Source organism: Zootoca vivipara, chromosome 12 (genome assembly GCF_963506605.1).
Source record: "Zootoca vivipara chromosome 12, rZooViv1.1, whole genome shotgun sequence".
NCBI classification, from domain to species: domain Eukaryota; kingdom Metazoa; phylum Chordata; class Lepidosauria; order Squamata; family Lacertidae; genus Zootoca; species Zootoca vivipara.
In genome coordinates, this window is record NC_083287.1 from 1,677,987 (window position 1) to 1,692,525 (window position 14,539).

General features: G+C 44.2%; 1 protein-coding gene across 1 annotated transcript in view; it reads right to left on the reverse strand.

Moving 5' to 3' along the window:
* Positions 1–14,307, reverse strand: part of CUL1 (cullin 1) — a 50,353-nt gene extending 36,046 nt beyond the window's left edge. The window contains exons 1-2 of the mRNA XM_035101380.2: positions 14,212–14,307; positions 2,065–2,358 (exon numbers count right to left, since the gene is read on the reverse strand). Coding sequence (XP_034957271.1) covers positions 2,065–2,204 — 140 coding nt within the window. The 5' untranslated portion in view covers positions 2,205–2,358; positions 14,212–14,307. The remainder of the gene's footprint in view (positions 1–2,064; positions 2,359–14,211) is intronic.
* Positions 14,308–14,539: the final 232 nt, after the last annotated feature.

A 14,539-nucleotide genomic window follows, 5' to 3' on the forward strand; every position in this document is an offset into this window, starting at 1 on the left:
TTGACCTGGTGCCCTGAATTATGCAGTGTGTGGGCCCAATGAAAGTTCCTCGCTCAAGATGTTCTTCCATCCCTGAAAACTTCTTGTCTCTGGTGTGATTAAGTTGATCCCTGACCTCCCTTATTTCAAAATGGAGTTTGGTAACCAAGATTTATACCTTGATTACTTTTAATCACTGCATAAATATTTGTATCAATGGGAGCATCAGCAGTCGTTGTAGTCCACCATCATTCCTCTCCGGAAGTCCGGAGCCAATGCATGTTCAAGAGATGTAAGGTGCCGCTGGGACTCAAAAACAGACTTTGTTTCTTCCAATTCCTACCCACACCACTATGGCAAAGGGCTTAAATATAAATGGAAACAGATGATCAGAGAACGTTTCAATATACTTTCCCCCAAATATTTAATTTGCTCTTATGGAAAGAGGCTGTGGTTCTGACAACAGACTTGTAGTCATTTGGCATGGAGGACGGGTGAAAAAGTCTAAAGACCCTTTGATTGCACTGAACTAGTTCTGTAGTTCAAAATCATTGCTATACAACAATCCCACTCTACTCAACAATCATTCCTACTGTAACCAACATTAAGCTAATTTTTGCCATGCCTGCCATGTGAACAAAACCACGGATGAAAGGATTAAGATGTAAATAACCCATTAAGTGGTTTTCAGTTAGCCAGCTACCCAGTAAGGAAAATACAGAAAGATTAAGCATGTAGGAAATCACCTAGAAGGCACATAAAAAGTAGCAAGCAAATCAGACAATCCATGCTTTACATGCACCATTCACACAAAAGCTGCTCAAGGCATTTTCGATCTAAATGCTAACACACTTAAGACTACTGCTCTTATAAAACTTTTTATATTAAATATCCAAATCAATTACTTGTGCAACTGATGTTACAGTCTTCTGCCATCTGTTCTGCCTCAGTTAATGTCACAAGGACTGATTTAAAAACAAAACAATCCTAGTATCACAAGGATATTCAAAACAACAGAACATGTAATCTATCTGCAGTGTAGCAACGAAGTACACTGCAACTAAGCCAGAAATTCCAAGGAGTCCTATGAATGTTGATTTGTGCCAAAAAGCAGCACATATTGGAACTCCAACTCTGATGCAAGATGCTGATTATCCTAAATTTAACACTGTCCAATTAGAAGCTAGATAGCACATTAGTAATATGTCCCTGATAATCCTCTAAGGACAAAATCCTATGCACATTATTTACTCAGTGGAATTTGCATCTGTGTAAATATGCATAAAACCAGGCTGTCAAATACGAAATTTTGCCTGCTTACAATAAAAATCCTCAATATCTGAGCAAAGAAGTTTGGATTTCAAATATGAATATCCTTTAAGTATTTGCCATCTTTTTATCTTTAATCAGCTCTGAAGTATTTTTTTATGTTACTATTTGGAATTCTAGTAATAATATTGCAACACAAATAGGGAATTTCAATTCAATATTAAATTTTATTTTAAGTTTCTTTTTTATATTTAGATTGTAAAACTCCATGAAGCATGGAGTTTTTGCTCTCTGGTAAACACCATTCCTTCTTACAAAAAAGTAAAAATGGAGGCAGCTGGTGTAAAATATTTGGATTGCTTACTCACAAAGTTGTCACCAGAGCATTGTCATCTTGCAACAACCATTCCTACCTACATGAACTCGGAAGCAGCATGCCATAACAAAGACAGAATAATTTAGGATGAGATTTATACCAAAGAGGATAACCCTCCTACTTCTGTCATTTAACAACTTTATTTTTACAGAATATCAAAGGCGAGCCAAAGACTCTGGTTTTGCCAAACGGCCTCCAAGTCTCTCATTTAAGTTTATAGGTCAAACAGTGAACCTAAACACAAGCAGAGGTTCAAGGGAAGTCAAACATCCTTTCTCTCTCTAAACCCAAATATTGAGATCCCAGGCATTCAAGGCCTGGTTGGAAAAAAACTAATTAAATTGTATCATTATAAGCGAACAATTAAAGTTGCCCATGTAGAATAATTCTACATCAACAGTAAGATTAATAGTTGATTGTTTAGAAATGTGTTAGGATACGTGTAGAGTTCCATATATCTGGACTTTGCCATACTTTGCCTTGTATAAACTTGCTGAATTCCAGCTCTAAGGTCATCCCATATCTGGTCAAGACCAATTTGTTTAAGTCCATGTGGGTTCTGACTCCGATTTGATGACATTTTGTATCTCCTGTGAAGTCTTTCAGTGCAGGAATGAGAAATCTGGTTATTCCTCCATCAGAGGCAGAAACAAACCAACATTCCAAGTTATGCCACAGTCACTCAGAAGAGATGCTCTTTTCATATGCAGGCTGATATGGACTCACAAGAAACCCTGCAGAGGAAGAGAAAGGGGGATGTTTATTCAACTGTCCACTTAATTTCACCAGTAACTAATATAAAGCTGTAACATATTTGCTTTAATACCAAATGGAAAGATGTCCTGGAACATTTGCAAGTGTCTCTGGTTATTTTAAAATCGTGTCTCCCCTGTGGTGGTCAGATATTCTGTTCTCAATGTACTAATCAGCATATTATCGAACACAAACCAGTGAAATCAGAATAGCTGGATTTAAACCACATTAGCTCATCTGATTTGAAACAGCTTGTGAATTACCGCCTACAATTTGTGCAACGATACACAATTCCAAGGCATTTTAGTAGCAAGTCAGATGGACCACACCACGGGCTTACTCTCAATTCACATAATCAAACTGAAAGTAAATATGAATTTGGGTAAGGGTAAGTGATAAGATTATGGTCTACACAAATACCCCAAGGTATAATCTCTCTGTTCATGGCTACTTTATAAAGACAAAACAAAAATGAGAGAAACTCTCAAACTGGCGTTCACAAACCAATATTTATTCATGCAACTTAAAGAGTACTCAAATGGGCAGCATTAAATAAGTTACTGAGCACCATGAAGCAAACCAGCATTCTGTTTACTAAATATCCTTGCTTGGCTACCTAGGAATAATTTGTATTAGCTGCAAGCAGCTAAGCAACTGATCATTTTACAAGCCTAGTTTTATCTATTTCTTTTAAAAAAGAAGAAGCTGAGTGATAATCATTTAATACTTGGTTACCTGACTCTCCTCTATTTAGTACTTTATTACAACTCCAATAAAAAGCAGATAAAATACAAACTGGCCACCTACTCATTTATGATGGATCCAATTCTAGGGACAGAAGAGGGGGCAGGGAGGAGAGGCTGGCAGCTTTGCTACCTTTAGCCTTCTGCACTGACTCCCACACTATTCTAGCATCCCCCCCAACCCTCTGTTAGGATTTTGAGTACCCGATGCTGGGTAGTGTGATTGATATAAATCACATGAGATGTCTGAGAAGAGTGTGGGAATGGAAGACTGTTTTATCTCTTCCGTCTGAGCATGTATTGTTGTATTACTTTCAGTTCTGCAGTATGCAACAGTCTTGTTCTGCCTGAGCTGGAGAACACAGACGTGATTTTGGATCCTCTGTATATGCAATGGTGCCTCACTAGACGAAATTAATTCATTCCACGGGTCAATTCGTGTAACGAATTTTTTGTCTAGCGAGTCCCAGTTTCCCATAGGAATGCATTGAAACGTAATCAATGCGTTCCTATAGGCTCTGGGGGACTGGCGGCGGCATGCAACGGGGCTTTGGAGAAGGTCTCCGAAGCCCCGTCTGTTGCCGCCTGTGTGCAAGGTGGCGGGGGGAAGAAGCTCTCTTCTCCCAGCCACTGCCTTCCCTGCCTCCCCCGACACGGAGCGCAACTTCGGAGGTCTCTCTCTTCTCCCCCCCCCCCCGCCACCTCCCGCCTGTCTTTCCCGGTGGTGTGAGGCAGTGCGGTGGCTCCAGGGGACAGAGCCAAATCGCAGCGGGCGCTGCTTGCCCCTGCCTGTCTTCCCCGAGCCAAGGGGAAGACAGGCAGGGGCAGCCGCCGCACCGCCGTGTTTCGGTTCTATCCCCCCTGGCAAAGGAAGATTAGCTGTCAGCTTCCCGCGCTGACAGCTGATCTTCCTTTGCCGCTTTCTATGGCCGCGCTTCGTAAGACGAAGCGGCGGTCATAGAAAATTTTGTCGTCTTACAATGCCTCTCGCAACGCAAAACTCTTTCGTCTAGCAAGTTTTTCATTGTGCGAGGCATTCGTAAAGCCAGGCACCACTGTAGTGTGAATAAAACGTAGTTTAGACCTATGGGTGTCTTCTTCTTCTCGCTGCGAAATGCCAGAAGACCTATGTGCACTTTTTCCAAGGAGGAGTGTCGCAGAGAGGCACTCTGGAGTGAAGGGGAATGCCATTCCAGAGACGTGCCTTCCCGGATACGCACATTCCGACACCCTCTTCAGGGGCTACCAAACCCCGAGTGTCATATTCAATAAGGAGAACTCCAGTTAAGAAACTCTGGATTCAACCCATTCAGATGGTATTGCAATAGCACCAAATTAGGGAGGTGGTTGAACCCTTGGATGACAGGCCCTCCATACCACACTCCCCTGGCTTGTGTCCCAGAGATGTCACTGCGGTGCTGCTAACACAGCAAACATAACATGGGAGGCAGCAGTTACGGGTTAACAATCTCTGTGTGAGTGCTCCTGCACCATTTACCAGGAAGTGCTTTCCTTTACAGAAATAGAAACATTAGAACTGAAAAGAATCACATGATGTGGGCATGAATGGACAGAATGAGACAATGCCCCTCATGGCAGCTCCACCGATCACAGAAGTTGTGACTGCAAACTGAAAGAAAAAGGTTCTTCCCAGTGAGTGGTTAGTGTCTGCAGGACTAGGATCTGGGAGCCAGGGTTCAAATCCCCACCCAGTTCACTAGATGCTACTGTCCTATTCGTGCCTAAACTTAAGCCCGACTGTGCTCTGTGGTTTGCTATGGCTGGTTACAACCCTCCAAACAACACAAATTGCAAAAAGAACAGAATAAATCATCTATGCAAAGAAGTTGTTCACAAATTTATAAAGACACAGGTTTTGGCAAACTAGCCACTCTAATTAAGTAAAAGACTATTGGTTTTTACTTTTGCTAGAATGAAACTGCAGTCACATTTCTCCTAGACTACTTTTTCCCTTGATTGTTTGTTTTAAAAGAACTTTTCTTTTGTGCACAGCATTTATTCCATCTTCAGCTAGATCCCCCATCTTGTCTTCAATTGCTTTGTAATACAGTAGTGTAAAAATAAATGTGCTGAGACATATTGTCATGGCGACTGAAAGCTAGGTTTCAGATGCCATTTGGCTCCTAGCTTTTATATCTCAGTTTCTAACACTTGAAAAAATATAACACTAGAACTCGTGGGCATCCACAGACATTAGAACAATTGGTTAAATCCTCTTTATAAGGGAAAGATGGGAAAGTGGGAAAGATGGAGGGCACCAGGAGAAGGGGACGACAGAGGACGAGATGGTTGGACAGTGTTCTCGAAGCTACGAACATGAGTTTGACCAAACTGTGGGAGGCAGTGGAAGACAGGAGTGCCTGGCGTGCTATGGTCCATGGGGTCACGAAGAGTCGGACACGACTAAACGACTAAACAACAACAACAGTAAGTGCTATTTTTATGGCAAAAGAGGTGCAGGAACTCACCATGAACAGTTCCCTCTTTCTCTTAGAATGGCACTTGCACCCACCATAGAGGTGCCAGAACTGAGTTCCGGCGAGTTCTCCCTGAAAAAAGCCCTGCTTTGTATCAATAATTCAGTCTGATATGCAGACTCGGAGAAACGAATGAAAAAAAGAATTGGAGGCTTCAGGTGAATGTTATATAGCGGATGCTCGGGTTGCGAACGTGATCCATGTGGGAGGCACGTTCGCAACCTGCAGTGTTCGCAACCCACGTCTGCGCATGCACAGGTTGCGATTCAGTGCTTCTGCGCATAGCGTGATTTAGTGTTTCTGCGCACGCGCGCACCGAAACCCGTTCGGGTACTTCTGGGTTCAGCGTGGGACGCAAGCTGAAAAGACGCAATCTGAAGCGTCTGTAACCCGAAGTATGACTGTAGTTTCAGTAGCAAAGTTGTTAATTGACTTTAAATTGTATCTTATACAACAGAAAACAATATTTAGAATTTATTGGACTTCATAACATTTGTACAGAAAGGGACTAAGACAACACGCTGTTAGAGATGAAATAAGGATAATGCTTCTTTGAAACATATGCAACATCTAATCCAGGCTTCCTCACTCGGCCCTCCAGATGTTTTTGAGACTACAATTCCCACCATCCCTGACCACTGGTCCTGCTAGCTAGGGATCATGGGAGTTGTAGGCCAAAAACATATGGAGGGCCAAATTTGAGGAATCCTTATTATAATCCTTAGAAACTTTGGGGAGAAAGTACTATATTGTATAAATATAGTATACTATCATAGGATAATAATATTCTAAATTATTTACCTACTATATGGAATTTGACAACTTGTCAATGTAAATGGATTCTCCGCACCCTCCCTATGGCTAAAAGACTGATACATATTGATCCAAATCTGTGGCCCTCATTAATCAATGGAGAGAAGATACAGTGGTACCTCGCTAGACGAATGCCCTGCTAGACAAATTTTTCGCTAGACGAATGGGTTTTGCGATCAGAGGTTGCCCCGCAAGATGAATTCGTTTTGTGAAAAATTCGTCTAGCGAATCGCAGTTTCCCATAGGAATGCATTGAAATTAAATTAATGCGTTCCTATGGGCAAAAATAAAATAAAAAATTCAATGCATTCCTATGGGATTCACGAACTGACTCACAGAACCAATTAAATTCGTCTTGCGAGGCACCACTGTATATGACAACTCTTGAAACATACAAAGGAAGGGGAGAATACGCTTGTGCTTGAATCATGTTTGCAAGTTTCCTACAAGCATCTATCTGGCTGGCTACTGTGAGACCAAGAAGCTAACCCATTCCCACAGGCTCTTCTTATGGACAACACCACCTGGCCAATGTAACTGGATTGGAGTATCATTATCCTGGACTAATTCCAGTCGAATTTTCTGACTATCACCACTTATGTAGCCATGCACAAGATGGCAGCATCAGCAGACATAAAGGGATCCTGTGGTTTGCATTAATACTAACTTTAAAACAAAAACAAAAACAGCCCAATGAGGACAGAGAACACTTAGTAGCCACAGAATGCTGCCTGTTGGGAGGGGAAGAGGAGCTGGGTGGCAGGTTGTGTGAGAATGGCTGTGCGAGATTGATAACCCATAATCAATAGCATTGGTACACTTATAATCAATAGCTTAAACTATGCTCATAACCAATGGTTTTCATTAGGGCTACACAAGATCTGTTTTTCAACATCGCGATATATTACCAGCTAAACCCAGTGATGTACTGATATATCACAATGTCTGAAATAAGGATAGAGCCATGTAGTGGCGAACAGTAGGGCTGGAAGATATCTGGTTTTCAACTTTGTGATAGATACTCTTCATGATAGAAACCAGCTAACAACATGATATACAGATATATCAATATAATGTCTGAAATAAAGATGGAGCCATGTGGAGGCATTGGCTGGCTTCAAGTTTTTCCCTTCATAGTGAATTTTGCGTTTCCTCTCTCTCTCTCTCTCTCTCTCTCTCTCTCTCTCTCTCTCACACACACACACACACACAGAGAGAGAGAGAGAGAGAGAGAGAGAGAGAGAGAGAGAGAGAGAGAGAGATTCACAATATATTTCCAGGTCAAAAAATTATGAAACCAATATCACAATATACCAGTGTCGAAGCATGGCAATTTTGAGTGTACTGTACTTCATCTCCCTTGTTAATATTCTAATGTTTAATGCTGGCCTCAAATATCATACACTTCAAACCCTTGTTTAGAAAATACAGAATAAAATATCCTATGTGCTTGATGCCTATGTAAGGCAACTGTTGCTTAGACTGGAATGCAAGACTCCAGAACCAAACTTAATATAGTTTAAGTTTAAGACAACTGAGTGCTGTGTGTTTTTCTTTTTCCTGCCCCCAAAGGGGGTGGGGAACAACACTAGAAGCAGAGCAATGCTTCTCTGATTTCAGAACTGCATGTACAAGCTCACATGATACTGTGTAGAACAGTATGAATACCAAGGACATGTATATTAAGCCTAACATGCAATCTAATGCCTTTTGAACACAGCATTGCTTGCTACTTTCTACAAAAAGGTTCTCTCTATTATTTATAAGATTTGATGCTTACCACATTTTTTCTCAGCGCAGCCTGCTTTTTTTTAAAAAAAGAGAACATATAATTTCACATTTTAAATGCACCAGAAAATTAAGGAACATTAACTAACAGTTAACTATACAGTTACATTGGCCAGAAAATTAACTAACAGTGTTCATCCTGGAATAATATAAAGAGGACATTCTTAATTACATTAATGGGGGGGGGAGCTCATAGTGTACTGATAATTGGGAGATTTGCTGCTCAATTGACACTCAACCAATACACTGTTCTGCTCACTGACCAGATTAGGTTCCAATCTCACCCTTTCCCACATTTTCACACTTCATAAAGGTATATGGGCTACCCAGGAGTATTTGCAAAGCAAGACATTTTATGCAAAAAGGGTTCAATGAAGAGTCAAAATCTAAGTGTCTCTGACAATATGCACATTGGTTTGAATCATAGAATTGTAGTTGGGAGGGATCCCAAGGACCATCTAGATTCTAGTCAAACCCCCTGCAATGCAATAATCTCCACACACAGTCCCCATCCAATTTGAAGCTAAACACCTTTCTACAGATTGCCCATTGTCAGTTTGCCTCCGTTATATGCATAGAAGGCTACAATCCTGCACACACAAGACAGTACCAGTAAGTCCTCTGAGACATACTTCTCAGGTTTTGAACAATGGGCGTGCATGTGAATCGATGGGCGTGCATGTGAATTTTAGCATCAATGAACAAAACTTCCACTAGTATTAATAGAATGACTGATTTAGAAGTACAGGCAAATCCCCATGTGTGCATACTCTATTTGCACACGACCACCCACACATATGTACAGTGTTGGGATCCCAGAAATGGGGGGCACGCTGGAGAGTCCTCCGGGCTTGCAAGTAGACCCTCCCCAGAGCCCGAAGAGCTCTCTCCTCGTGAGCCACCAGGACTCTCCAGTGTGCTCCCCATTATGTGTGATTTCATGTACACACACAGGGGCCCGGAACAGAAGCCCCACATAAATGCAGTCTCATTCCTTAGTAAACATGGTTAAGAATATGCTTCGTCAGGGGCCACCCTATGTAAAAAAATCACTTGTCTGAACAAATCCTACAGCAGTTCATCTGCAAACATTATGTGAAACCACAAAATATGTTATAGGTACATAATTTCAGGACTGATTTGGTATTTACAGGGGTTTGATAGGTAACACTGCTATCTAAACTTGAGGGACCCCCCCCTTTGCACATGAGAGTCAGCCCAAATGGCGCTTCTACATCACCTCCATTTGCCCTGCAGCTAATTAGTACAGTGCTACCTCGGGTTACAAACGCTTCAGGTTACAGACTCCACTAACCCAGAAATAGTACCTCAGGTTAAGAACTTCGCTTCAGGATGAGAACAGAAATCGTGCTCCGGCTGCGCGGTGGCAGCTAAAGTGGTGCTTCAGGTTAAGAACAGTTTCAGGTTAAGAACAGACCTCCAGAATGAATTAAGTTCTTAACCAGAGGCACCACTGTACTGTCGGATTTTTTTTTTAGCAGTGGGACCTTGTGGCAGGCCGGAGAAGCAGCACCGCACTGGGGGGGGGGGAGCTGGAAGAAGAGGCGAGGAGGGCAAGTAGTTCTCCCCACCCCCAGTGCTTACCTGCCACTGCCACCGCTGCTTCTGCTTCTCATGGGTAGGCAGAGCGAGCTGATTCACTCCATTCTCTGTCCCACAGGAGCACCAGAGCGGCGGCAGTGGCAGCAGCGGAGGGAACATGAGCGGCATGAAAGGGCTGGCTCCAGAGAGGGACTGCTTAAAATGGCGCTCAGCCAGCTCAGCCCAGTCCCCTTCCTCCTCTAGGCAGGGCAAGGGAAATCCAGGAGGGAGGGTGGAGGCGCCGCCGCAGTGTGTGTGAGGGAGGAAATGGAATGACGCGGGGGGGGGGAGAATGGCGCAGCCCGAATGAACAGAATCCCCACACCGAACCACAGACAGTCCACAGGCCGGATCCTGAAGGCAATTGGGCCTGATCCAGCACGCGGGCCTTAGTTTGCCGACCCCTTGTATACAGCAACCCCTTTTATTTAAGAAAAGCTCATTTTTAAAAAAGTACAGTCAAACCTCAGCTCCCAAACACTTCCGTTTTGGAATGTTTCAGCTCCGAAACACCAAGAACCCGGAAGTAAATGTTCTGGTTTTTGAACGTTTTTTGGAAGCTGAACGCAGCTCCTGCAACCAATCGGAAGCCGCACCTCAGTTGTTGAACATTTTGTTGTTGAACAGGCTTCTGGAATGAATTACATTCAAGAACCGAGGTTTGACTATATTTACAAAAACTGCAGGTGCTGTCTCAGAAGATGGAATATATTTTCTATTGTCCATTTATACTTCACCACAGTCAAAGTTTGCGTCTTCTTCAGTGCAATCACTTTATTAAACACACATTCACGTAAATTTGATCAATCTATTACAGCTATAATTTATTAAGCATTATTTATTTAAATATGTAGCCAACCTAATTTAGGTGCAAGAGAGGTTGTAAACCAGTAACATATATTTTCAATGCTGAAACAGATGGAATGTCCACCATGCTTCAGAAACAAAAACGCAAGTGAAATGAAATGAAGAAACCAAGAGAGGAGAAGATGCACAAGAACTGGTAAGGTCAAAAGGAGTCATGGTAATAGATCCAGTAGCCTATGCTGCACTGTTAAGAAAGCATTAAAGTACTTCAATAGTGGTGTCTTATTTCTTATTTGCAGTTTTTTAAAGGAGGAACTCATCTGAATACAGAAAACGTGTAGCAGAGCAATGAAAGAAAACCCTTTCTAGCTACTGTTTTGTGTTAGTTACTGATTTGTGTTTTCAAGTCTCCTTCTGAACACATATACCACAACTCAGATCCACTGGCCCTAACCTACTTGATGGTGTATTCAGAGAGTATTATTACATCTTACATATCAATGTGATCATTTGCAAAATTATGCTAACACTTGATCCACTGTAGAAAAAGAAGCAATTATTTAATACATAAATAAAAAAGAATAGCTTATAAACAAGTCATCTAACATTCCTCAGAGCAAGTTTTGAGCAAAGCAATATAGGAATTGATTAAAAAGTACCCCAGGAACAACAAGTGTCTGTAATAAAGAGGTATTTATGAAGAAAAATAGCACACATTTCATTATATATACATGTTTCCCCTGGTGGTTCTACCGAGATACTCTTCTATGACAATATAATTTATTTACAGTCTACCAACTACAAAGCTACACTCAACTTAAGATGCTGATGAGCCATTTTATGTTGTACTTTTTTTAGGTAAATCTAGTCTCTATCACAATACCATTTTGCTAATAAATTTCAAATGAGTGAACAAGCAGCACATTTTGGAGGTGGCAGTTAATACTACCCCAGTTCATGCTTTTATGCAAGTGACATCCTTAATCAAGCTTGCAATTAGATTTCACTCAATTTGTCTAATCAGGACTTCCTCGTTTTCTCCTGCTGAAAACAGAATGTCAGGTCTCAGGTTCTTCCAAAATGCACTAGCATCTCCCCCTCCCCCCTTTAATACTGTACAGAAGTGCAAACTACCGTGTTTCTCATATTATAAGACACGTCTTATATTTATTTTTTCCTCAAAAAAACACACTATGGCTTATTTTCAAGGGATGTCTTATTTTTTCCCTCCTCCTCCTGCCGCGGCCGGCATTGCTGCTGCGCCTATCACTATGTCTTATTTTCGGGGTATGGCTTATATTCCTTGAATGCTTAAAAATCCTGCTATGGCTTATTTTATGGGTATGTCTTAAAATATGAGAAACAGGGTAGAGACTGAATGATACCCTTATCAATGCAAGTTACATGCAAATGTTTTACCACAGTGCTGTTTAAAATTTAATTTAATCAGTGTCATTTACATACAGTGGTACCTCTACTTACAAATAACTCTACAGTACTTACGAATTTTTTTACTTACAAATGGAGCTCCATCCGCCATCTTGGATGCGGTTTAGATAGGATTTTTTTCTACTTACGAATTTTTTCTCCCAATGCATTCCTATGGGATTCGACTTACAAATTTTTTCGACTTACAAATTTTTTCGACTTACAAATGTGTGTTCGGAACACATAAAATTCGTAAGTAGAGGTACCACTGTAATTCCCTCACTTATCCATTTTGTCTTTGCAACAACCCTGAGGCTGAGTAAAAAGAAAACCCTCCCAAAGCCTCATACGTTTGTTTTCTCATACTACAGAAATCAATGTGCTATAATCAAACTTGTAATCATTAACAAACCATGAAATTTTCACATGCTACCTATTCAGTTAGGGTACATATAACATGTTCAACTCCCGCCTGGAAACCAATGTCCCCACTGTGGAAGGACATGTGGCTCCAGAATTGGCCTCCACAGTCACTTACGGACCCATTGTTAAAACCGTGTTTATGGAAGATAATCTTACTTGGCTACGAGTGATCACCAAATAAGAAGATATAACATGTATACTGGCTAATTTTGTTTCATTATTGAAATACAACAAATTTCAGGGGTTTGTATGAAAAACTTTAAACAGGAACTCCACTAGGAGCTACAAAAGTGCACTTTTAAAAGAACATAAAGGTAAAGGGACCCCTGACCATTAGGTCCAGTCGTGACCAACTCTGGGGTTGCGGCACTCATCTCAGTTTACTGGCCAAGGGAGTCGGCGTACAGCTTCCACGTCATGTGGCCAGCATGACAAAGTCACTTCTGGCAAACCAGAGCAGCGCACGGAAACACCGTTTACCTTCCCGCCGGAGCGGTACCTATTTATCTACTTGCACTTTGAAGTGCTTCCGAACTGCTAAGGTTGGCAGGAGCTGGGACCGAGCAATGGGAGCTCACCCCATCGTGGGGATTCAAACTGCCGACCTTCTGATTGGCGAGCCCTAGGCTCTGTGGTTTAACCCACAGCACCACATAATCTTAAAATAGCACAATACAGTATAGCTTTCTCCTCACCAGTCTCTCAGCCCGCACTCTTGATTAAGGGGTCTGGCAGATGAGCTTTCAAACATCAATATTCTCTCTCAAAATACAGCTACGTATTAGGACAGTTAGAGCAGGGATTCAATGAAATGAATTATTAGCAAATATAAGAGTAATTGCGCTTGCAGAGATGCGCTTGCTTCCTTAGGGAAACGAAATTAAGCAGTCGTGTTTCCTTCCTGAGCGTGCGCCTAAGGAACGTGCGGACAGAGCGAGCAACGCGGCGGGTTTCGAGGGGGAAAGGGATCTCTGGGCGAGGGAGGGAGGCCGAGCAGACGCCCTAAACAGAGCAAAGGGGATCCCGAGGCGGGCGCAGCTGAGACGGGAGCCTTGGAGTCACTGCGGAGAGCCATGGGGGACCAACAGGCGGGTGGAGGGGGGTCCCTAAGGGGTCCCACACTGCGCACCCTTCCCGGATCCCCAGGGAGGGCTTTCCAAGAGAGCCACAACTAAGTGAGGGCGAGGCCCGGGGCCCCCGATGGCTCCTGCCTGGGTCAAGAAGGCGCCCGAGGGAGGCCAAGGCAGCGCCGACGGAACGCTTCCGTTCTCCGCGAAGACACGGGACCCACGAGCGAGGGAAGCTCCAGGGGCCGCCGGCGCCGCCGGGGGACAGCCACGAAGCCCAAGGAAACTCGGGGCGGACGGAGGGAGGGAGGCTCCCGCGAGCGAAGGCCAGTTTCCCGCGAGGCCTTCCCCGGCGGCGCTGCGAGCGGGAGGAGATGCCGGTTCCTGGCCGCCCTCGCCGCCTCCTGCGCCACCAGACTCCGGAGGGGGAGGGAGAGAAGCGGCCCCGGCCCACCCCCGCCCTCCCCTCGGCGGAAGCCCGCGCGCGCCCCGGCCTCTCTCTCTCTCTGGCTGCGCCACAGCCCCGGCCAGGCCGCGCCGCCGCCTCCTCCTCCTCCTCCCCCGGGCCTTCCCTCCCGGCCAGGCCCCGCGCCGCCTCCCGCTCCCAGTCGAACTCCAGCCTCGCCTGGGCTCCCCAAGCGACGGGCCCCGCGGCGGCGACTCACCGGCCCCATAGCGCGCGCCTCGCAGAGTCCGTCAGGCAGGCAGGGCCCGGCGGCCTCGTCTCCACACAGGCCAAGCCTCTTCCGCTTCCGGGTCGGGCGCCGCCGGGGAGTCGCGTCACCGCAGCGTCATCTTGCATCACGGCCCCGCCGGGCGGCCTAGCCGGCTCTGCTCCGCCCGCGCGCCCGAGGTAGGGAGGCCGGGAGGGGGTCTTGGCCAAGGCAGGGGCCACTGCGTCGCGGGCCGAGAGGCCGGGGCGCCGGAGACCCCATGCCCTGGCTGGGCTCCCCTCGCGGCAGGAGGAGCTAGAGGATGCTGGGAGTTGGAGTC